General features: G+C 42.6%; 2 protein-coding genes across 2 annotated transcripts; one reads left to right on the top strand and one right to left on the bottom strand.

Annotated features, from left to right (window-relative positions):
• Nucleotides 1-248: 248 nt before the first annotated feature.
• On the top strand, nt 249-8713 carry LOC309582204 (olfactory receptor 10C1-like; the record flags this gene model as incomplete). Its single annotated transcript, XM_082297242.1, has 6 exons — nt 249-255; nt 1097-1431; nt 1758-1859; nt 5790-6041; nt 7463-7472; nt 7863-8713. 6 exons carry the CDS (start codon nt 249-251, stop codon nt 8711-8713), a joined length of 1557 nt encoding a protein of 518 aa, XP_082153368.1.
• Nucleotides 8714-18337: 9624 nt separating this feature from the next.
• Nucleotides 18338-24354, bottom strand: LOC309582203 (histo-blood group ABO system transferase 1-like; the record flags this gene model as incomplete). The annotated part of the gene is made up of 4 exons (XM_082297241.1): nt 18338-19007; nt 20296-20436; nt 23207-23275; nt 24290-24354. 4 exons carry the CDS (start codon nt 24352-24354, stop codon nt 18338-18340), a joined length of 945 nt encoding a protein of 314 aa, XP_082153367.1.
• Nucleotides 24355-25071: the final 717 nt, after the last annotated feature.

Below are 25071 nucleotides of genomic sequence, written 5' to 3'. Positions count from 1 at the left end.
CGTTTCCTTTTCCCTGTTTATTGTTTTGCTTCTCACACTCCTGAGTGTTTTCCTCATTGAATGCAATTGCTACCTGCACCATTCAAAATCTGTACTGCCCCATATCTGTCCTTCAGGCTGCTGCCCTGATGTAACCTGCTATTTGTCTACTTTCTGATGCTGGACTTATGTAGAGAAGAGGGAGAGAACTTAAAGGGGCTTGCCAGGAAAGATGGGGAGGGACTCTTTATCGGGGAGCGTTGGCCAGGATGAAGGGTATCAGTTTTCAGCTGAGCCAGGCCAGGTTTACATTAGATATTAGGAAGAAATGCTTCAGTTGAAGGGTGGTGAGACCCTGGCACAGGCTGCCAGAAGAAGCTGGGGTGCTCTGGCCCTGGAAGTGTTCAAGGCCAGGTTGGACAGGGCTTGGAGAAGCCTGGTCTACTGTAGGGTATTCCTGCCCATGACAGGGGGGTGAAACAAAATGAGCTTTAAGGTCCCTTCCAACCCAAACAAGTGTGTGGTTTTATGAAATGGAGGCTGTAGAAGGTATAAAGATGAGGTTTTGCTGGGATAGGAGCAGGCTGACTGGGAAGACTGGGTGGGAAGCTGAATTTTCTATTAGTGGCCTTGGTTAAGTCTTCTCTTTGTCATAGAAACCTCTCCAAGAAAATGACTGAACCCCAGAGAAGGCTGCAACAACAGCCCAAAACAGAGATCACTCTTTTTTTCTCCAGATGCTCTGATCTGAAAATCGGAGAAAGGGCTTCTTCCTCGCTGGCACCACCATATGCCCCTTCCTTCCTCAGGCAGTGGGCAGCCAGCAGCCAGGTGGCTTCTGTTGGACCACAGGGTTTGCCTGGTAGGACTAAGGTAACTCTGGGGAGGTGGTCAGGGCACCAGAGGAGCAGTTGATTTCTTTCTAGGATCTCAACATTTCTCCTTTTCCCTCCCACACTGCAGCATTCTTCACAGCCACAAGGCTGCTTCCTCTCAAACCATCCCACCTGGTTCCATCCTATTTGTGTGCCTTTGGCCCTTTGGCCTTGGCAGCCCTCCAGTGAAATGTCCCCTCCCAGAACTTCTGGGGGTTCCCCAGTGACTCTGGTCCTTTCAGGAGAAAAGGGCAGGAACTCTCCACAGCTCTCTTTGCAGGATGTGGCGCTGGGCGTGGAAGACCCTGGCAAGGAGCAGGCCCGGAGCAGATCCTCGCTGTGGGGCAGGAATGTCCACAGCTCGTTTGTGGACACCACGGACTGTGACCACTCCGCAGGGAGGAGAACTGGCCCTCCAAGCTGTGGCCGTGCTCCCAGGGATGGTGCAGCTTCAGGACCTTCCAACAGGAGCTTCCAGTGGGCTGCTGCCCTCAGGGCTGCTCAGGAGCAAACCCAGCTGAGGCAGAGAGAGATGAGCAGATCCACGCGGCGGGACTGCGACCTCCGCAGCCGCTTGGTGCGACACACAGACTATGACCCCTCATCAAGGAAAAGGAAGAGGCAGAGAACAAGTTCTCCATGTTGTGACCAAACCCCTAGGGCAGTTCCAGGGCCCTCCAACACCAGTTTCAGGCAGCCTCCCATGCTCAGGGCTGCTTGGGAGCAAACCCGACCAAGAGAGCAGAGAAGATTCCCTCGGCGGGGCTGTGATGGCCGCAGCCAGTTTGTGCAGTGCACAGACCACCAGCCCTCACTGAGCAAGAGGAAGAGGAGGAGAACAAGTTCTCCACACTGTGATGAAGCCCCAGTGGATAATGCAGTTCCAGGGCCCTCCAACACCAGCTTCAGGCGGCCTCCCATGCTCAGGGCTGGTCGGCAGCAAACCCAACCAAGGTGGACAGAGCAGAGAAGATCCTCACAGTGGGGCTACGATCTCCGCAGACGGTTTGTGCAGTGCACAGACCACCACCCTTCACGGAGGAAGAGGAGGGTTTCCATGCCCCAGAGATCCATGTCAGACAAGTGCTCAGGGCACTCTGGGAGGTTATGGCCCTGGCTGAAGCAGAATGGAAGATTAGCACTGCATTTTTTAGCAAAGGTGTCCTCGTTTTCTCAGACTTACACGCCTTCTCAGACATGAGGGAGCAACTTATTTAAATGGATGATGATGCTAGTGATTAGACTAAAAGGCTTTAATTAGAATTCTTTATTCCACAGTGTAGATGGTTATAGCTGCTAATATAGTACAGTATTTGGAAGCAATATTGAAGCAATTATATTAAAGCTAGAAAATAAATATTAAGTAGCTTGCCAACAGCTCTGGACAAGTCTCTTTTTCTCACGGCGAAACCTTGCTGGGTGTCCCCACTCAGGGGAGGAATGTCCACACACACTCGGAGAAGGGGGGTGTTAGAAGTCTGTTCCGGTTTGGCCAAATTTAGAAATATATCCTCTGAGAGAAGGCACAATCACCCCTCCCCCACCAGGTTTGGGAAAAAATAAATTTTCCTCGAAGGAAAGTGCAGAAGATAAAACTATTTATTTACCAAACACACGGGAAAGGAAAATAATGTTAAATGGTAAAATCTTTCACTGTGGAGGAAAAACCTGGGAAAGTGTTCGAGTCCTCCCTTTGGTCTCATCGGAGCTGGGGCTTGGCCCAGGGCCAGGCCCTCTGTGCCCGGTGGAAAGTCCTCCCGATGTGCTCTGATGTTACAGCAATCAAGCAGTCCAGTAGAAAAGGGAGAAAATCCGAAATTCCAGAGAAGGAAAAGTTCAACTCTCAGTCTCTCTCCGGAGAACAAGAAACTGGAAAACAACTGGCCAAAAGCTGACTGGAAAGCAGCAAGCCGGGTGCTTCCTCTCTCCCCTGCCGCAGCTGGGGAAAAAAAACCTGCTATATTTATGTGACCTTGAACGAGCTGCAAACTGCTTTGAGAAAGGTTTGCTCAGTTTTTTCGTTCCTCCCCTCAGGCTCAGTTTGGAGGCATAGAAAGGCACAAAAATTAATTTCTGGGCATAGGCAGTGATATGGGATACACATCATAAGGTCACCCCAAGGCAAAGTCCGTCCCATTTTACAGTCTAAAGTGGTGGACTGTGCTGCTCAGGGAGCTGGGCCAGCTGGAGCAGGACGCTCTGCCTAAGCAGGGATACAGCAGCTCCAACTGTGGCTTGTTTACACTTTACCAGTAACAGCTTGAGCAAGGAGGGTCTCCTGTTTTTAGTGTTAAAGAATGCTGAGACCAGCTTGACCAAACTGTCATACCCACCATTGTCACTGAAAACATCAGGATAAATCAAGCTCTCTAATACTACTTTTAGTATTAGAAAGCAGGCATTACTTTATTACAGGGCTCCTCTAAACATGCACACACTCTTTCAAAACTTTGCACTATTTATACATTTTAGCAAAGAAATTAATGTTCATTGGCTATAAATTGCATAATGCTCTTCATTAATTAGTTTTCTGTCTTCTATTGGTTATTGACTTCTTGCTTCTCATGCTAATTAGTCCACATTTTCAGTCTTTTTATTATCTTTTTCCCAGATAGAGAGGTATTGTGGTTTAAACCCAGATGGAAATTAAGCACCACGCAGCTGCTTGCTCAACCACCTCTTCTTCTCCCCTCACTGGTGGAGTGGGGAGGAGATTTGAAGTAAAAGTTGTATGTTGAATTAAGAACTGTTTAATAATTGAAAATAAAGTTAAATGCAACAATAGTAGTAATTAATAATGATAATGAAAAAGAACCAAACAAGTGATGCACAATGCAGTTGCACACCACCTGCTGACTGATGCCAGAGCCCCCTTCCCCAGCCAAGATCAGCTGCCCTTCTAGGCAGCTCCTCCCAGTTTATATACCAGGCATGATGTTCTGTGATGTGGGACATCCCTTTGGTCAGCTCAGGTCACCTGTCCCAGCTGTGCTTCCTCCCAGGTTCTTTTGTGAACCTCCTCACTGGCAGAGCAGAAGACAAGGAAAAAAAAATTCCTTAAGATAAACAGGACAGCAGAACCCAAAACTTCAGTGTGTTATCAACACCATTCTCATTCTGAATCCAAACCACAGCACTGGAACAGCTACTGAGAAGAAATTAACTCTACCCTAGCTGAACCCAGGACAATGGGATTATGATACAATTGCTGAATTGTCTGTGTTAGTTTCCTCCTTATCTCAGGGTTCTGGAAATTGGGCTTGTGGTTCATAAATTCCTTGTGTCCAGCTTCAGCAATATATCTCTCTTCCAGGTCTGAGATCATTGAAGCAGATCAAGGTTGATTGCAATTGTTTTAGCAAAACTTGAAGCTTCAGGAGTTTTCCCAAGCTGTGTTCCCACTGTAGCAGCTTATGACAAACCTTGCTAAATGTTGACTCCAGTAGCATATGACAGTGGAAAATTACACTGCTTATGATTAATTAAAACAATTAATTAGAAAACGTATTAGTAAAGTTATATCATTTCCAACACCATGAGGATGTGCAAAACAGGTACTCCCTGATTTGAGGGTGGGAGCAGCAAGGATGTCCAGGCCCTCATATGGGAGTCAGAAGTGCCAAGTGGAAGAACCCAAAGAGCTGCTAACACCTTTTTCAGCAGCAAAGCATATTTTAAACCTGACAACACATAACCTAAAAATGTATATGACTGGCAGCCAATCACTTTATGCTGTAAAAGGCACTCCCACTCTTGCATGACAAGAACTCCTAGCACACCTCCCTGAGGCATGTGAAGATCCCTCCCTTGAGAAGGGAAGCCCCTTAAGGTCACTTCTCAAGGCTGAGCAAAATAGGTTTGCTCATGGTTGTTGTATGGGTAACATGAATCTCTACTTAGTAATTCTTTTGCTAGATTTAATATAGTTGCTCCTCTATTATTTCAAAAATAGTGCACTCTACTACACTAGTATACTGTACACTATGGCCACCTATACTATCAGGCAAATAATTCTGATTTAGTTATTTTGCTTAATCATTGCAATTAATTTAAATAAACACTTCATTTTATTTATATAAATGTATTTGGTTTGCCAAATCCTTAATCCCATGGGACTTGTACACAGGCTCAATTACATCTCTGTAACCCTTTAGACATAAACTGTTGAGGAGTCTGGGGCTGGGATGGGATCCAGCTGCATCCAGACTCCTCTCTGAGGAGTTTAGAAAGCAAGAGTGTCCCTTCTGTTCCTGCTGACTTGACAGGAGGGCTTCTCTGACACACTTTGTCTGAAGCATGTCTGTTCTCCATTCACCACTGAGAACTTCTGCAAGGAGCAGGGAGTTGGACTGGATGAACATTATGGGTCCATTCCAGCTTGAGATATTCTATGATTTTATGGTTCTATGAAATGGTGGAAGGGGAAAAGTGATTTTCTTCTGCCCACAATGGAAGGGGGGACATAAAATTTTTTTCAATTAAATTACAGTGGGAAAATTTGGTTTAATCTTTGGCAGAAAACTAAATAACATTAATTTTTAAGAAGAAACAAAAGTGACTAGGGACCATGGGAAATCTAGTACTGTAGATTTTAATGAACAAATTAGACCAAAATACATTGGTTACATCATTACATAAGTAAAATTTACTCTTCTTTGGAAAAGGAAAGTGGTAAAAATCAGTTCTTGAAAGGTCTTTTTAAAGTTTTTTGTTCCTGGGCTCAGAAAGCTTATTTTTAGCCTTAATAAGCAGACTCTTTCAGAGTACATGGAAAGAATAAAGATCTCTAAAAGGCAGAAAATGCCCATGAGATACTTTGAGTTCAGAACTCGAAAAACACGAGTAGGAAGATACATAAAATTATTCTTTCATTGTGTATCAGTCTCTTTTACCTTGTCTTTTGCAGTGTAATCTTGATTCTTCCCCCTGCACTAGGTGGCAGAAGGGAATCACACTGTGGTGACTGAGTTTGTCTTTCTGGGACTCACAGACAACCTGAAGTTGCAGGTCCTTCTCTTCACGGTGTTCCTACTGATCTATCTGTTGACCCTGATGGGAAATTTGGGGATGACTGAGCTCATCCAGCTTGACTCCAAGCTCCACACCCCCATGTACTTTTTCAGCAGCAGCCTTTTCTTCTCAGATGCCGATGCCAGCTGCTCCACCATCATCATACCTGGCACACTCGTGACCTTTTCAGCTGACACAAAAATCATATCCCACACAGCACGCACAGCTCCTCTCTTCTGTTCTGCACTGCAGGGACAGGAGAATGCTCCCTGCTGGCTCTAAGCCCACATGGTGCTTTATAACCATCTGCAACCCCTTGCTCTACCCTGTGGTTATGCCCAAGAGGTTCTGTGTGCTCCTCGTGTGTGTCTCCTACTTCACGAGCTGCATGAATGCAACTCTTCAGGCATTATTTGTATTCCACCTGTCCTTCTGCCATGAGAGAACACATCATGCCATCTCAGCTAGGTCCTTCAGATTTCTCAGAAATTTTCCTCTATGGATTTCTGTCTTTATTTACGTGAATCATATTGTATTTCTGTTTAATTAAACAAAAATACTGCACTTCTGAGCTGTCACCTTATCATACAGAAGACACCTACATCACATTAGGTGGTTCTTCCCTACAAAATCACTTTCTTTCTGCTGTTCACAGAATGTGACTGTGATGCAGAGGTCGCTCTGCAGTCAATGACTAAGGATAAAAGTGGGCAAAGACAGTCCTTAGGCCAGGTGAAAAAGGATCAGACTGAATGAGATGTCTTAAGACTGGAAATGTGAATATCAGCCAGTAATTCAGCTTTTAATCAATCCCTTTGGCATTGAGAGGGGCGTTGTGGTGAGAGAGACGATGCAGGGTTGCTAATGGATCTGAATAAGAAACCTCGTAATAAACCCAACAACAGCTCCATAAAAAAGGTTTTTTAATAGGACACAATAAAGATTAAGATTGGTAACGAGTGAGTCTTACGTCCGTTATCCCCAAATGAATGTAGACTGCATCTTTGCTTTACCTTCAAATTTGACTGAGAAAGCTTAAGTGTGGTAAGCCTGTGTAGCAACTCTGTCATTAATTTGGCTGCATTATGAAGTAATAGTAATTACTGCAAAGTAAAAGCCAGATCTCAAGATTGCAGTAGGATATCTGGGTTTATATAGAAATGCTTTCCAAGCTGTGTAAAACTAGAGGTGTCTGTGAGTCAACTAATCTACATGGATCATATTTAGCCAGCCTCTAACAACTATTCCTTATTGCTCCAATCAGCACTAGCCAGTCTCAGTGGACTTCATAAACACACACACACACACACACATATATATATATATATATATATATATATATATATATATATATATAGTATAAAGCACTGTGGAAAAGCATCTCTTCTGCTTCACTGCAGAGTGCTCCGAGTAGAAAGCTTTTCTGGAGACCTCATAATTTAGGGGTTGTTTTCCTTCCTCTTCTTCCCCCACACTCCACAAAAGGTAGCAGAGAAATTACCTTTGTTATATTCTAATGTTGCTACTGATGATATTGCAACTTAAACTGTTTAATCAATAAAAAGATATCTGCTGTAATGTTTTTTCTTGTTCTACAGGGTAAAAACGGTAGCTGAGCATTTGAAGACAGCAGTGAGTACGCAAAGTTTGAAGGCAATGATATGAAAGAAGAAGAATCAGTCAAAAATAGAGACAAAAAATATATGCATGAGACTACCTTATGTTCTTTAGAAACTTTTATAATCTGTTCAGAAGATCTCTTCAAAATCTGGGTGGTTTCTAAATGCTTGTCATCCTTCTGTCTGTTCAATCATGCAGTTGTATTTTGGTTGCAGATTTGCCTGGCTGTTTGCAGCTTCATCAGCCACTGAACACTAAACGAAGAGAGTTCTACTAGGTACCAAAGAAGGATGATCCTTGGGAACCTCAGTGGAGTGAGTGAATTCAGACTCCTGGGTTTTTCTGAAATCTCTCATTTGCATCCTTTGCTCTTTGTAGTTGTATTATCTCTTTATATTCTCACCTTGATGGCCAACACCATGATAGCTTTCGTAATAAATTGTGATAAAAACCTTCATACCCCTATGTATTTCTTCCTCACTCAGCTGTCCTGTTTGGATATCTGCTATTTGTCAGTCATTATCCCAACTATTCTTGAGAATCTGATGGTGGGAACAGTAAGTATTTCCAAGACAAGATGTGCAATGCAAATGTTTTTTTTCCTTTTCTTTGGAGTTGCTGAATGTTTTCTCTTGGCTGCCATGTCCCTTGATCGTTATTTTGCAATTTGCTACCCCTTGCATTACACAATTATCATGAACAGCAGGGTCTGCAGAAGCCTGCTTGCTGGAACTTACATTTGTGGAACTGCTGTGGGCTTAGTACACACCCTCATAACGTTCAGCTCACCCTTGTGTGGTTCTGCCATCAACCACTTTTTCTGTGAGATTCAGCCCTTCTTGGACCTGCTTTGTGGCAACACTTTTCCAAGTGAAATCCAAGTCATTGTGGTGGCTGTCTTTGCTATTCTGAGTCCTTTCTTACTGATCATTTATTCCTATATTCGCATCATTTCCACAATTCTTCAGATGGCATCAGCTGAGAGCCAGCAGAAAGCATTTTCCACTTGCTCCTCACACCTCTTGGTTGTGACTCTTTTTTATGGTACTGCAGGTTCCATGTATTTGCGGCCAAAATACAGCTACTGTGCATCTGTTGACAAGTTCCTCTCACTTTCTTATTCTGTGGTGACTCCTTTATTGAATCCTGTTATTTATAGTTTGAGGAATAAGGAGGTGAAAGGAGCCCTGAGGAAAAAATGGAGAAAAATTAGTTCAGTGTGGAAATGAAATAGAATATTTGCTTTGTTTCAGGTGTTCATAGTGGTATTTTTCACTCTAAATTCTTGTTCAGTAAGATTAATTTCCAGATAATTCCCAATAACACTCCAGCTTTTGGGGAGGAAAGAGGGAGAAGAGTGGAGATTTTCAATTGTAAGAGGGAGTGTTAGAAGCTATGGTAAGATTTTGGAAGGAAACTTCTTCCACATACTTAAGAAATTCTTAAATAAATAAACCTTTTTCTTTTTAATTTTTCTTTTCCTTACAATTTTTCAGAAACTTTAAAACTGTGTTTTACATACTTCTGACTTTTTGAACAAAAGAGTAATATTCAGGAGCCTGATTTTACTGAAAGAACTGAGAAGAATAAGTTTTCATCAAGTTGCATTTATTTCCTGAAAATGTTTAGTAAATTTCTTTGGGGAAAGGAGAGGACATAATTCAGACTATAATGTAGAGCCCAGGAAATTGATGAGTAGTGATTATTAATTCTGAGATTGTTATTGGGGAAAAAAAAAAAAAAAAAAAAAGTGCAAAATTGCATTCCTGCCCCACTGTCCCAAAGACCTTTCTTTAGTTTTAGAGTAATTGTTTTAAACATGTTAGACCAAGTCTAGACATTTGAAGAACGTAACCACTGCAATGCTCTGTAACTGTTTATAAAATTCTTTATATTAAATCCTCAAAACTTAAATGATATTGGGAAGTTAGGGACATGAATTACTCCTTAAATTAATCCTTCATTCCTGAAAATTGTAAATACAAGCATCATAAAAGTCCAGTGTTCTTAATTTGATGTCATATGAATTTTTATCTTGAGAGTTTGTAATTCCACAGAAAAATTATAAGCTGTAACTCTTTACAGAAGCTTAACATGTTTGTTTTTAATCACATCTTAATTTGTACCCCAAAAAATCAATTAAACCAGAAAAATGTAGAATATTTTTCAGCATTAATTAAAAAAGAAAATGAGCCACCAATAAAAGATTTAATTCATCATATTTTCAAATCTCATCTCTGATTTTAAATATAAAAGCATATTTGAGACATATTTTATATCACTGTTGATGCAACTAGAAAATAACCTGAAGAACTACCAGTAGATGACAGCATAACATAAAACAGTGCACTATATCAAGGTACCCATACTAAAGCTAGCAAAAGAAATAGAATTGATTAGCACTAATTACATTAGTGAAATGTAATTTACCAGAGAAATGATGATAATGTACAGATTCCTTCACTTAACCCCAGGGGACAAAGTACAAAGCAGCATCCCTGCTCACAGGAGAAACTCCACACATGTCCATGGAATGTGTAGAAGATTTCTGCTTTGTGAAAGTTTGGTGTAGCTTTTATAAAGTTTGTAAAGCGAGGTGTGTGTCTGTCAGAAATCCAGCTTATCTCCCAGATCTCGCTTCAACAGTGAGATGTTTTTGGGCAGCTGCGAGATGCCAGGCCAGCGTTAACCAAATGGCACCAAAATAACTCTCTACAGGACAGCTTGGCCTGCTTGAGTTACCTGACTGGGTAACAAACAACAGATAAGCTCTTGTGGGGGGAATGCCCTGCTACACAGCCCCCCTCCAGGTACTCATATATGGTGATAAAATCCCCTCTCAGTCTTCTCAAGGATGACCAGGCCCAGCTACCTCAGCCTGTCCTCCTAAGAGGGACTCTCCGGTCGCCTCATCCTCTTTGAAGCCCTCCACTGGACAATGGCATCGTTTGGGATCGTGTGGCTCCTGTGTGCTGCTCCTGTGAAGAGGTTCCTGTGAAGCTGTAGAGCTCTGCTGCGGGGCAGAGGACACTGAGGTCAGACCTCATTGTGGTCTTCACCATCGTCCCGAGAGGCAGAGAGGGGCAGGTACTGATCTCTTCCCTCTCATGACCAGTGACAGGACTTGAGGAAATGGCTGGAGCTGAGTAAGGGGAGGTTTAGGTTGGATATCAGGAAAAACTTTTTCACCCAGAGGGTGGTTGGGCACTGGAACAGGCTCCCGTGGGAAGTGGTCTCTGCACCAAGTCTGTCTGAGCTCAGGAAATGTCTGGACAATGCTCTCAGACACGTTGTGACTCTTGGGGTGTCCTGTGCAGGGCCAGGGGCTGGACTGTGTGATCCTGGCAGGTCCCTTCCAACTCAGGATTTTCTGTGACTCTATGACCTTGCAGACCTGCCTTTCTGCCAGCCTGTTTGCCAAAGTCCTCACAGAACTGACCTTCTCTGGAATCAGCCCTGGACATAACAGGTATAATGCTTCAGGCCTCACAGCAAATCTGCTCTGAAACAAGACCATTATTCTTGTGCTAATGAGCAGATTATTTTGATCTTAAATTGGGACAGATCAGGAGCTAACTGCAGCATGTCAGTCTGCAGTCACTGATATTATAAATATCTTCAATTTACCTCTGTCTTTCAGTTTCTCCAGCTCTCCCCGTGCCCTTGCTCACTTCCCTTGCTGCCTATTCCCTCTTCTCAGTGAAGTTTCTTTCCAAGACACTGAGTGCATAGGTCCCAAGGCAGTAGAGTTTCACCAAGTTTTAACTAGGCCTTTGTGTTTAGCTGAGTCCCTCCCAGGGGAGATACTGGGCTGTAGAGAATTGGGGAGAGAACCAATCCCCAGCTAGAAAAGTTCTTAATCTCAGGAGTGAGTCTAATTGCAGAAGTCCTTGTTAGCTCCAGATAATTGCTCTTAGCTTTTTAATAAACACAAATATTTAATTTTCTGAAGGAATGGCAGGATCACATCAATGCAAATCTAGATGAGACTGGGAACACTACCTCTTTTGATGCTATACCCTTGTAACATCAGAGCTGGAGAGAGTTAGGATTTTTTAAAAACTTCAGAACAGCTCCAGGGGCTGTCAGGACATTGCATTGGGTTCATGAGGCCAACATGCACCTGCATCCTAAGAGGCCTGGTTTACCCTTGGGCAGAGACCAAAGGGAAGCAAGAATCACTTCCCAGCGAGAGACAGAGATCACAGATATTATTCCTGGCTGGTGTAAGTTCCTTTAACCAAAGCCATTGCTCAAAAGCTCAAAAACACATGCTCTAGTGTAAAACAAAAATATCTCTAATAGAACAAGCAGGGCAGGATGTCCTCCTGTATCTCCTAGTCTAAAACATCAATGGAAACATTCAGAATAAACCTCCTCTTTCTCACCATTACCAGTACATAGAGAAGTAGATGAACATGTTTCCTCTGCTAACAATATACTGAATCCCTTTTTCTCACCAGAATCTCCATGTAAACATTAGGGGTTCTTTATTGCTGAGCTGTGCTTGCACAGAGCCAAGGCCTTTTCTGCTGCTCAGACTGGCAAGGAAGGTGGAAGGAAATACTCAGCACTGATGAGGACACATCTGGGGTGCTGTGTTCAGTTCTGGGCTCCCCAGTGTGAGACAGTTGTGTACCTGCTGGGCTGAGCTCAGCATTAAGCCATACAGAGGGACCTGGACAGGCTTGAGAGATGGGCCTGTGCCAATCTCGTGATCAACAAGGCCAAGTGCAAGGTCCCACATGTGGGTCAGGGCAATCCCTAGCACAAAAATAATCTGAGTGAAGAATGAATTGACACTAACCCTGAGGAGAAAGATGTGGGGGTTTTGGGGATGGGGAAACTCAACATGACGTGACAGTGTACTCTTGCATCCCACAGGGCCACCTTCATCCTGGTCTGGATCAAAAGAAACATGGCCAGCAGGTGCAGGGAGGTGTTCATTCATGCCAAGCCTGCTCCTCAGGCTTGTTCAGTCACATGCTGCCACCAAGAGTTTCCTGATGTCTGACAGCAGTGAAGCATCTTTGATCTGGTACATCCATAGTGTAAGTTCTGCTTAAGCTTTCCTTTTCGCTGAGTAACCCGGTGCAACAGGGCTGGGGAACATTGCTTCAAACTGCTGCTGTTCCTGCTGGCTCACAGGCAAGGGGTGGCTTGCAATGAACGCTGTGGGCAGCAGATGGAAGCAGCCGCCTGGATTTGTGCTGCAGGCACCACCTGGAGAGACAGGAATACCAAGTGCTAGAGCTGCCACTGTGGAAGGAAGAGATGGGGGGAGGCCGTGTGTATGTGGGGGTAGTTCAGCAGACTTGCAGAACTGTGTCACAAGCACTGCTGGAGGCGTTTCTGAGGATGGCTTTGTATACTGGAAAATTCATTGGCAGTGGAGAACAGTGTGATAGGACTGACTTCTGTCTCCTTCCTTGGTTATATTCACTTCTGCATCACAGCTAACCTGCTCTGGCTTCACATTTTGCCCACTACCCCAATCTAAAGATTGCTACCATATTCTGGTACATCCATTTCCACTCATTACTTATCCATCCCCATCTATATTTTCTCAGTAGCCCGGCTTTGCTGTGCCCTGGTCCTATCAAACCTGATCCACAGCATGAATCTCTATTTGGAGGCCATAACTTCCATGTTGAGCCATTGCTTTATCATGCTAGATGCTAGGTGATCACAGACTGCTCCATTCTGATTCATACTATCACTGACTTCCTGCTCTGCTCCACCTTATCAGCTTGGCACTTGGCCTGTTCCACCCACAGCAGTTCCTTGACAGAGCCAGTCCTTCTGCATTCACCAGCTGAACTGTTCTGGTCTGTCAGTGTTCCAGTGCCCTGGACAGGTTCAGCTACGTGCCTTTTCCTCCTCCAGGTGCCAATTAAAATGCACAGCCCCCTGTTCCCTCGAACACTGGTTCGTTCTTGGGAATTCTTTTGGATGCATCACTCTGAATTTCCTTCAAACACTTGGGTGACAGAGTCTACCAGAGAGTGAACCTGACCTCTGAAGGCAACAAGTCGTGATTCCTGTTTTGTGTTCCCTGACTACAAATCCACCTGTACTTCACATTCCTGCAAGTATAGAGAGGCTTGTAATGGTTTTGTATCAATTTCTATAGGCTCTAAGTGGAGCATAAATCCTTATGTATGAAACAGGCACCAATTTAATGCACCAATTTTAGGATTTATTTTTCCATGAGGAGCATGGAGTTTACATAGGCCTCTCCATTCTCCTTCAAGAAGTTCTAAGGCTTCACAAACTTTTGTCTTACGGTGCCAATACTCTCTTAGTGTCAGCTTTTAAAAGCCAAAGATTTCTGAAGGTGGCATGACTTTTAATAGGGAGACAAACAAGCACAAAATAATTGATTCCCACAGAGAGCATGGACCATAACTTGTACTTATGCCTTGCCTTAGTCCATTCAGTTCAACAAAATGACAAAACTGACCTACACTAGCCCTTTGATTTGGTGTGTTGAGCCCTAATGCAATTCCTGACCTTGAGAAATGGTGTTAAGACATTATACACACATGGTTCCAAAAATCAATCAACTGCCTGATCTCATAAAAAAGGAGAAAAAAAGGAAAAAAAGATCACTGTTATAGATTTGTCCACTTCTAGTAACACAGTACCTTAGTGAGATCCATGGAACTTACTGAGATCTGAGTTAGCCCACCCTGGGTACACAAGTCCCTGGCCCGTCTGTCTGTGGTCAACGCTCTTCTCTAGGGAAGACAATAGAGAATTAATAAATTAATGGATTAGTTGCTTAATTAAAAGGGTCTGAAACAGGTTTCTGGTGTTCATTTTTATAATCTGGGACTTCTTTGATCAGAAATTTTACCCTCTTCAGAAATGAGGATAGCTTCTTGGCCCTAAACCAGATGGACTTGGATCCATTCCTCAGGAATAGGCTGTCTACTCATGTTTGAAAGTAGTCCAAGGTAATCATGGATGACCTGGGACAAAGCTTTTCTGAGAAAAAATTCATAATAAGAAGGTTGTAGCCCTAGTCTAATTATAGGCAGAGTGAATATCATAGCTCTATTATCACAGTAATAAATAAGAGTTCAGAGAATGCAATGGAACTATTTTGATTACATAAATGTGACATTTTACTTCATTAGAGTAAAAACAACAGGATCTGGATATCTGGTGCCCATTAATTGCCTTAAAATCAAAATTATTTACTTATGTGAGTCCTGATGGGAGGAAGAACTCAGAGATTATCTTAAAGCTATATCCCTGTGTTATCTATGTATTTTTTTTTCTTTCTGCTCTGACCTGGTGCTATTTGTTACTGTTTGTGCTCAATTTTAATCCATCAGGTTTTGTTCCAAGTTTGAAGATCTGAGCCCAGTCCAGATTATGTGTTGGTCACCTATCCTACAATTTTCTTGCCCAGATTCATCACTCTTAGTTCTTTAGTTTAGTTTGTTCTGCCCATTTTACACCCATTATCTCAATCATGTTCAAACCTATTGTTTCACTGACATCTGTAAGCCCCAACAAAACAAAATACAGTTTCCTCTGGGCTATTTATTCATGCTCAGTTTCTATCCACACTTCAAGAAAACAAGTAGATTTAGTGTGCATGGAGAAAAAAAGAATGTTGTGACAGCAATAAATTATCCGTATTATCTGAACCTGAGATTTAATAAGAACCTCTTAAGGTGTGAACACAGACACCTGGCTCGCATTCACTCAAGTGAAATCATGTATTTTCCTCTTACAGGTAAAAACAACTTAGCCATGTGTTGAGGTATGCTGGATTACATCAGTAAGATCTCACCCCATTCATGCTAAAGAAGTGGCAATACACCTCAGAGCTGTCACTGATGTGTTTCAAGGGACCTATTCCACCTAGTTTATGTAGCAGAAGCACTTAAGTACAAAGACACTAAGGGATCAACAGCAATCTACTCCAGCTGCCAGCCTAAGCCATAATATCCTGGCACATATTCAAGTTTCTGGAACTCTGGACACAAATTTTTCCTTTGCAGAATCTCTGTGGACAAGTACGTGGAGCTAAAAAGATCCTAGACACCTCTTCTAGGTGGTGTGGCCTACTAAGGAACATGAGGAAAGGACCAGTTTCATTTTTCCTCTTCAATTCTCTTTTAAGCTCTGAAAGGCATCCTGGTTCAGCCTTACTCCTAGGTTAGGAGTGATGGAGACTTTATGCCCTGCTGTAACCTACCCATGTTAACTTTCTGTTCTGGGTTCTTTCTCCCACATGATCCCAGTGGGACTCAGTGACATATCCCAACCCACTGTCTGGCCTGACACGATTGTGTCAGTCCTTTGTTCCTTCCTCTCAAGCAGAACCACTCACTATCATCTCTATACATCCTCATTACCAGGCCCTTACAGCTCTTCCTGTATAAAATACCACAGGAATGAGTTACAATATCCACAACCCATTCCATCTCTGATCATGGAAGACCTTGGCATTGTCAACAGACCTGATAATGTATGTCAGATTGTCCAGGAGGATAAACCATTTGTTAGCCTTTAAAGACTGATTTCTTATTTCCAATGGACCTAGATATTGGAAGCTAGTAAGGCTAAATCTCACAAGAAATCTTTATACTGTCTTCAAAGTTAAATTGCAACTCGGCACAGACCCTCTATTATACCATTCCTTGCAGCCAGGTGTTTTAATGAATGGAAATAATAGAAAATTGCATTTCCTATGGCCTAACCTGTCCTGCTGCATAGTGTTACTCTGGCCCAGGTGCAGGGCTCTGTTGAAGTCTGTTCTGTTCATGCAGTTGCAGTACATTTTGCCATGACTCACCCCCTTTCACCCTCTTTCCTGGCCAGGTTTAACCCCAGCACAAGGCACAAATTTGCGTGGTGAAAGGATCAGCCAAAATTTCTTACCTTAACAAGATGTGGGCTACTAAGGCAGAGCATTTGGTAGTCCTCATTCAGAGCTGCCAACTCAGCTCTTCTCTGTGCCTTGTGTGTTCAGTCCTGTCTGTGAAGGTGGTGGGGAACCTTTCTCCGGTTTCCAGAGGCATTGGGCAAGGAAGCTGCATGGAGTGAGCAGGCATGGATAAGAGATCTTCCAGTCCTCAGGATGTTCCAAGGGAGTGGGACTGTAGAACCTTCGGGGCTCTTTGTTCTTCACTGGAAAGTGGGAGTGGGACACTTGCAGTGTCCTGTCTCCCAAGGTGTCAAGTTTCACGTGTAAAACCCGTTTGGCAGTGGCAGAGAGTGTGACTGAGAAATCAGATAGCAGCAGAGGATTAAGCCATGCTGCAAAAAGAATATTAAATTACTCCCCTCACCTAGTTCAACACTGTGATTTCATTGGACCATCATCATCTATGCTTTCTAAAGTGATTCAAAAGGGCTGGTTCATACCAGAATTGACTTTCTCTGAGTTTTATAGCTCAATCTGTGTCCCATTCCATTAATCTAAAATTATTTGATTACTTTAGCCTAAGTATGCTAATTCAATTCACCACAATGCTTCAGCTGAACTTTCACACCAATCTTTATCTGAAAGCTCTTCATATCACACAGATTCCTCTTGTCTGGCCCTTTTCCAGTAACTTTTTACTGCCCAGTCTTTGGACAAGCCATGTTTGAGCATGATGTTAACATCTTGTTCTATTTCCAAATCTGGGAAACCACTCTGAAGGAATACAATCTGTACAATAAAACAGATAACACCATTAAAAGACCAAACAAGATTTATGGAGCAAAGAGCATCACATTCAAAACAGATATTACAGCAAATGTAATACCCAGACAAATGAGAGAGTCCCACCCACTTCAGCCTCCTGCATGGCCTGGTTTGCTCATGTGTCCTGAGTATGGGTCAGCCACGCTACCTCATGTTCTGATTTGTGCTTAACTTTGTTAAGCTGCATTTTTACAACATTACATTCCAGTAGAAGCACTTTCTCTGACCCCTTTGGCAGCGGTTCTTTAGACAGCCTGAGTTACCCATTCATGACAGGAGTACAGCAAGAGCACCACATGGACTTGCTCTTGCTCACGTGGCCTTTCAGCAACAGGGGTATGACTGCAGCAGTGTGACAGGATTGGTTTGCCCCAATTCTTTCTTGTGTACATAACTTTCAGTTATTTGTCTATTCTCATTTCTATTGAGAGCAATAGAAAGCTTTAATGAAGTCATTCAGCTGATGATTACATCATTAAAATATTGCTGTATCTGAAGTTACAGCTAATACTGAAAAAGGAAAGTTGAAAACCTTTAAATATGATTTAATTTTCTTTTGATAGTCCACATACATTTAGGATTTGTAAATTCACACATGTTTTAAATTAATCAGATAGTTCTATAGCTTGAATGATGAGGAAGGGGCTTTCATTTTGCCAGAAATTAAGGAGTAAGTGATTGAAGCTTGCTAGTAATGTATTGTTCAAATTCTTAAATTATCATATTGTTAGGACATCTTTTAAACAAATAATATAAGACAGCAGAAGACAAATATAATTGCATACCCTAATCTGTAGGGACCGTTTGTAGGTTTGCAAACTGACTTTATTCAGATGCCTAAATACTGTCATTTTGAATATGCCCTTGTCAATTTTGATATGTTCTCAGCATGGCTAGAAGCCTGTGCTTGCAAACATGCAGATGAAAGAACTGTTGAAGAGCAAAATGTTGGAAAAAAAGTTGCTAACGGAGGATATTTCTGGGTTGAGTGGTCTCTAGCTAAGGACACCCACTTCATGGGCTAGGTTGTGCAGAAAATGTGTCCTACAAAGAGAGGGAAACTTCCTTTGGCCCATTACCCTCTGTTTAGTGGGGCTGTAAAGAGGAAAGGCTTTACATTCTTTGTTTCAGGAGCTTGCCTCTAGCTGTCCTTGTGCACAGAGCCCATCCTCTTCACCTGGATGATGCTGGGTGAGCTCAGCTCTGCATCCCAGTAGTACTCTGGGGACAGCAGGCGGGTGGGCTTGTGATGCAGGAGATACTTGTTGAGGTGACTCTCATCACGCCACCGAGCTTCAATGCCATTTTCTCTGTCCTCCATCACCCCTTTAAAACAGGCTCTTGTCAGTTTGTAGACCTCGGACACGCTTCCCCCATAGAAGCTTGCTGTGTAATAGAAGTCCCATTCTCCCTCAGGGATGGCAGCTTGTGACTCGGGGTGTGTCCCATAGGCTTTGTTCTCATGGTGTGGGGTGAACTGCCAAGAGCTGATGGTTCCCACCAGGGCATCAATGATCTCCACACCGATGTGTGCCAAGAGCTGGACATGGATGTCTATGGAGTACAGGTAGTCCACCTCATACTGGAACTGGCTGTGGATGTATGTGCTGATGATGTCCATACGGCTTGTGGAGGTATCCTGCCACCCCGAGTGATTCTGGACAGGGATGACAAACAGGTGGTTCTCAGGGGCCATCTGAAGGTGAGAGATCTTCTCAGGATTGTCTGTGAACAAGTAGAAATTCACTTGGTGCCCAGCAAGGAAGTACTTGTTGGCAGATCTCATGAATCCCTCTATGAACTGGACATATCTAAGAGACATGGAAAGGAAAAGACTGGAGAGAGGCTTCTGCTGCTGAAGAATGACAGCTTTTCAAGTTTGTGTTGTCTTTTTCTATCCATTGCTCCTTCTTGCATTAGTGCTCTTTATTTAACACAGCTGCTACCCTTCAAACCTTCCCCATGCACATGATACCACATTTTAGCTTTCACTATGCACAGAACACATGCCATCTACTCATTGCTGCTCTCTAATATCACTCCACAATGTAAATACTTCTTCTCATCCTTCCCTTTTACCTGCACACTGGCACTCTTTCTGCAGTGTAACATTCTAACTTCCTAGAGAGGATCACAGAATCAACAGAGAATCATGGAATGGTTTGGGTTGGAAGGCACCTTAAAGCTCATCTCATTCCACCCCCTACCTTGGGCAGGGACACCTCCCACTATCCCAGGCTGCTCCAAGCCCTGTCCAGCCTGGCTTTGGACACTTCCAGGGATCCAGGGGCAGCCACAGCTTCTCTGGGCAACCTGTGCCAGGGCCTCACCACCCTCAGAGTGAGGAATTTCTTCCTAATATCTAGTCTAAATCTACCCTCTTTCAGTTTAAAGCCATTCTCCCTTGTTCTGCCACTGCCTACCTTTGTAAAAAATCCCCCTCCCACTTTCCTGTAGGCCCCCTTTAGGTACAGCAGTGGGCTCTAAGGTGTTCCTGGAGCCTTGTCTTCCACAACTCTCTCAGCCTGTGTTCATAGGAGACGGTCAAAATTATCAATTAAATAGTTTTGATTGCCTTGAAGTACCTGAAGTATCTATGTAACCCTAAGATGCCAGTGCAGATAGAGGGAGTATAGATCTTTACTCAGAATCTTGAAAAAGAACCTCCCCAGGAACATACAAGCTGTAACAGCATGACTAATAATTTTACTAGAGCTAATATTTTAACTTTAAACTCTTAGAGAAACTAAATAAAATAGCAGCTTTACAGAATCTTTCTATGTTTTAGTGCAGGATAGAGGGAAAGCTTGTTGTTAGAATCATAGCAGGAGCTAGAATTTTTATCTCAAGGGTTGAGATACAAAATGCTAGTTGTATTTCCAAGGGCATCTTTTGTCCTTTTCAAAACAATGTCACAACCAATTGCCTTACTTTGGAAGGTGACACTCACATGTCACATTTCTCCCAGTCTAAAGCTGCTCATATTCATTCTCATAGTCTTTGGAATGTTTCTCACTTGTGCTCCACGAGCAGCATTGCAGCATAACTGGCAGGTGGGAGGTTTAACTATTTGACAAGAAATAAATGACAAACCAATACTTTTCGACAGCAAAAGTGACCACTCCAGTGACCAAGTTCTTCTGCATGTATTGAGCATTCAGGATGTCTCTACTGAAGGTGCCTTCCCAGACAATTGGAGCCAACCACGGAGTCAACACCAGCACATCCCTTCTCCTGCAAGGAGTTGAGAATGAGGGCAGTGTTTAGATGGCCTAGGAAATCCATGAAGACAAACACAAGCACAGACATCCACCTCTGAGTTAATCATCCCAGTCTCCCTCTGAAATTACTAGGGGTCAAGAAAGTACTGTCAGCACAATCTGAGATGTGAGTCATCTTATCCTTGAGCAGACACCTGAAATAGGTTTCTATCCTTGGTTTTTACCCAACAGCTCCAAAGCTGTTTGTGGCTGTTGCTCAGAGGCAGCTTTTCACAATCCATTCCTTCCTTAACACAGAGCACAGCACATCCACCCATTGTTCCCAGTCTGTCTCTTCTGGAAAGCTGCCAGCCCTCAGCTGCAGTGTTCCAGATGTGCAGCTCTCCACTGTGTTTCTGTGACAGCAATTACCCCACAGTTTTCTGATTGCACCCTGGTTTTCTGCTCCTTCTGCTCATTACCTGTGCCTCGTGCACTGATGGAGGCTCCCCAGCAGGGCTGTGGATCTCATCATCCTTTGGAAAGAGTGCTCTCTAATTCCTTTGGGATGATGGACAGGTATTTCCCTGATGCTTCATAGGGTGTTGTTTACTCTGGTTATCTCTGATGCTCAGAAGAACATCCCCTTTGCACAAGGAATGTTGTTTGGAGCTCTGCTGGTAAGTTCAGCCAGGCTGCTTTGCAGAGCAGATACAAGAGCTTTCTCTGCTCTGTGCTGAACAACCCCAGCTCTCTCAGCCTTACCTCACAGGAGATGTGCTCCAGTCCCTTCATCATCCTTTGTTAAACTCTCTCCAGTATGTCCATACCTCTTTTATTACCTTTTTTTTGTTCTTTTCCTAGTGTAAATGGCTTTAGAACAGGCAATTCCGTAAAATAATTTATCCCAGTGACCTAAAATGTTCCTTCCACAGACATTTACACATCATGTATGATGCTGTTACTACTAAAAACTGTATCAGCCAAGGCCTCTTGTTTTTTAGCTTCTGAGATGAGTGCTCACAGGGGATGCAAAAAATGAATTAAGATAAAATTCAACCAAAATGTTTTCAACATTCACCATAATTTCTCAGTTTCCTTTCTGAAAGTAAACAAATTAAAGATTCTTCATCTATGCATTTCTAATGGTTTCTGGAAGAGTACCTGTTCTCCTTTCCTGTTCATTCAGCCTTGCTCTCAGCTGTCCTGACTTGTCTGTGCCAGAGTCACAGTTGTGTGTGTTTCTGAGAACAATCTTAATGAAGCCAGAGGAGTTACACTTACCATGGAAGCATTAGAGATGTTTCATGTAAGTCTGTTTTTCTGCAAATAAGGGAGAAATAAAAGATACATAAATACATCATAGCACAAAAATATCAGATTTTCTTCTTCTGAGAGATGAGCCCCACAAGAGATCTTTAGGTGTTTCAGCAGTACTGCCCTGTGATACAATGTCAGTGAGTATCCAGTCAGACTCCATCACAAATACAATTATATTATTTGTGTTAGTTCACCTTCACATAAAATGTGAACTACATCTAAAAGACAACTCAGCCGGTGTAAGTAGAGCTGAATGCAAATTAATCAGTTTTAAAATTATTTTAAATGTTTCTGTTTCTGTGGTGCATTTTTGGAAAATTCAGTTTTACTTCTACACAGCGAGAGCCTGGCCCAATAAGGCCAAGCACTTTGCACACAGTTTGTATTTTGCTGACAGGTTTATGTCTGCATGCCTGCACTGTGGAGTCCACAGGACACAGAGCAGACGTCACTGCTCTCCATTCTCATCACTTGTGCAGGTTCCTGTAGATGGCTCACTCAATGGGAACCCACCAGTCTTGATTCCTAGATTTTCCAGCAGGAAAAACAGGTTCTATAAACTGGAAACACCTACTAAAAGTAATAGATTCAACAGGCTAATAGAGGCAAATTAAAAGAATCACAAATACATGCAACCAGAAAGATATGGTGCCATATTAACCTTTTTTTTTGGGGGGGGGGAGTGGTGGTGGTATGAAAATCCTGTCTCATACTGGAATCTTTTAAATTTCAAATTAATTACAAAAATAAGGCACTGTTTTTGTCATATTGTTTCATTGGCATTAAAGTTTATTTCTCCCCTAGTCATATATGCTAGACACCTTAGAGCAGCATTTCTAGAGAGTTACCCAACTGTGTGTATAATAAAAGAAGTGATGACGAGGGGAAACCTAAGTCAAAAAAGCAGTGGGGATAAGAAAAGTGTAATTCATAAGACAAAACCAGAACATAATAAAATATGGTTCAGTTAAATGAAATCAAGCATTAACAACCCAGGAAGTTTCAGTGTGGTAAAGTACCAGATTAGACTTTTTCTTGATTCCATATCCAGAATCCATTTGTTCTCATCATGTTTGTGCACAACACTAAATCACAGGGAGCAGACAACGTGCCAAAGGGCCCACTTTTTTTAATGAATACAGAGGAAGCCTGGATGACTTCCTGGTACAGGACAGCCAGCTTCCAGGTGACCAAACCAGGTGGGATTAAGCTGCCTTTTCATTGCATGGTTTTGGGGGAGCTGCATCAGTGGATTCATATTTCCCCATATTACGTCTCTGGAATCTGAGCCTGTTCATCCAGCTCAAGGCATTCACAGTAGAGGAGTAGAGGAGCCTTTTAGCTGGGCACTGCAGTATGGCTTATCTCAAAATGGAAATTAGCACTTCTAGGGCATGCATCTCCTGCTTGAGTCTTTCCAGATGAGTCTTGTCCTCATGCCTACAGTGACAGGCATGCAGGACCTTGCAAAACATGAAGAATGAACTTACAGGACTGTGCCCTCTTCAGGGGAGGCTGTGTGTTCCTGGTCTCTGGCTGGGGAGAAAGGGTGATGGTACCTTGGACAGGATAAGAAAGCAATGAGTCAATGATTCAAAAAAAAATCAACCTCTCCTCCACTTCCTTTATGACTGAAACTATAAAACAAACCTAACAGAATACAGATGTGTGGCATCAATAGGGTGATGAGGATTTGCAGAGCTCAGCTGTTTCAAGACAGCTCTCTAGCCTCATGTTATCTGCAGATCTATTAACTCTGAGGATCTGTGAATGATTTGATTTGCCCAAGACTACTTGCACCAAACAAAATGTGTCTGCTTTACAGCAGAGTTTGGTCTCAGCTGATTCTAGGAACTGACTGTGTAGCTGCCTTTTGAAACAAGGTGTTCACAGCATCACTTTGCTCTGGCCAGGGTGTGGGATCTCCTCTGAAGTGATTGTACTGTCAACAAAAATGTGAGCATTTGTGATGGATGCTCTACTGCAGAGAGAGTGTGTGGGTGAAAAGCTTGTCCTAATTCCTCCAGTTGGAACAGATCTTCAATATTCATTATCTTTATTATTATTTCATTATAGATTTCATTATTATTTTCAATATTCAAACTCTGCATTCTGAATTAAGCCCAGTTGATCTCATTTCAGGCTCCAGGGCACTGAACACACACTATGAAAGCCTTACTGCAGCAGGCTACTCTAGAGACATGAGAACCAAGGGACACTCAAGCCAACCATGGTGCAGAATAAACTCAGCTAAATCAACTCCACGGAGTTCCAGCTCTGTGCCAGGATCCTTGTGTTGGTCTGGAGCACAGAGGTGTCACTGTGGGATGTAAACATGAGAACACAGGCTCACAGGAATATACAGAGCCCAATTCATCATATTTTTAGAATTTCACAGAAGATATTAAAAGTGTCCACACCTTGCTTATTTTCATCTTTTGAATGTGAAAGGGGATTTTGAATTTAAATGCTTACATTGTATCTGCATAAGTATAGTTAGAAGAAACGTGTCTCAGTCTGGGCAATAGAAATCTGTGCTAGTTGAGAATAATTATCAAAGGTTAAACACCCACCAGATTGCACCAGTGATTCCTGCTGTCACTAGAATAGCCAGTCCATGCCATTTTGTGATTCCCATGTCACTAGTGCTGAAAAAAAGATTGTGAACTCTGGATGGACAGCAAACTGAAAAAAAGAAAACACAATAACAAAAAGGCAGAAAATACCGTTGTTATTAAATATTGAGTAAGTCTTGTTTTGCACTGCAGGGCTGAACGTAATACAGAGAAAAATTAGTTTTTCTAGATAGAAAGTTTTACATCTCAGTATTTACAACACATACTACATATTTACAATAGATATTCCACACACTGAGCTCTCATTTTCAAGTAGTAGAATAGTGAACCACTTTAAATTGTTCAAACCAATAATTCTCATTTCAGATTTTCTCTGAATCAGGTTTTCTTTCTTTCTTTCTTTCTTTCTTTCTTTCTTTCTTTCTTTCTTTCTTTCTTTCTTTCTTTCTTTCTTTCTTTCTTTCTTTCTTTCTTTCTTTCTTTCTTTCTTTCTTTCTTTCTTTCTCTTTCTCTTTCTTTCTCTCTCTTTCTCTTTTTCTTTCTTTCTCTTTCTTTCTTTCTTTCTTTCTTTCTTTGTTTCTTTCTCTCTCTCTCTCTCTTTCTTTTTTTCTCTCTTTTTTTCTGTCTAGTTCTCCTTTTTGACCTGGATTCCTTGGATTCCTTGGGCTTTCTACCGTGTTTCTCACCCGTGCAGTTCTCTTTCTTTCTAAGCTGAAGGTCACAATCCTTTTCTCTAGGTCAGCTTCTCTTCTCCATCCATTCAGCCACATCTTCCTTTG

Source organism: Coloeus monedula (genome assembly GCF_965178545.1).
Source record: "Coloeus monedula genome assembly, chromosome: 26".
Lineage (NCBI taxonomy): Eukaryota > Metazoa > Chordata > Aves > Passeriformes > Corvidae > Coloeus > Coloeus monedula.
Note: the sequence above shows the minus strand (reverse complement) of the source record. Positions and strands in the feature narration are given on the sequence as shown.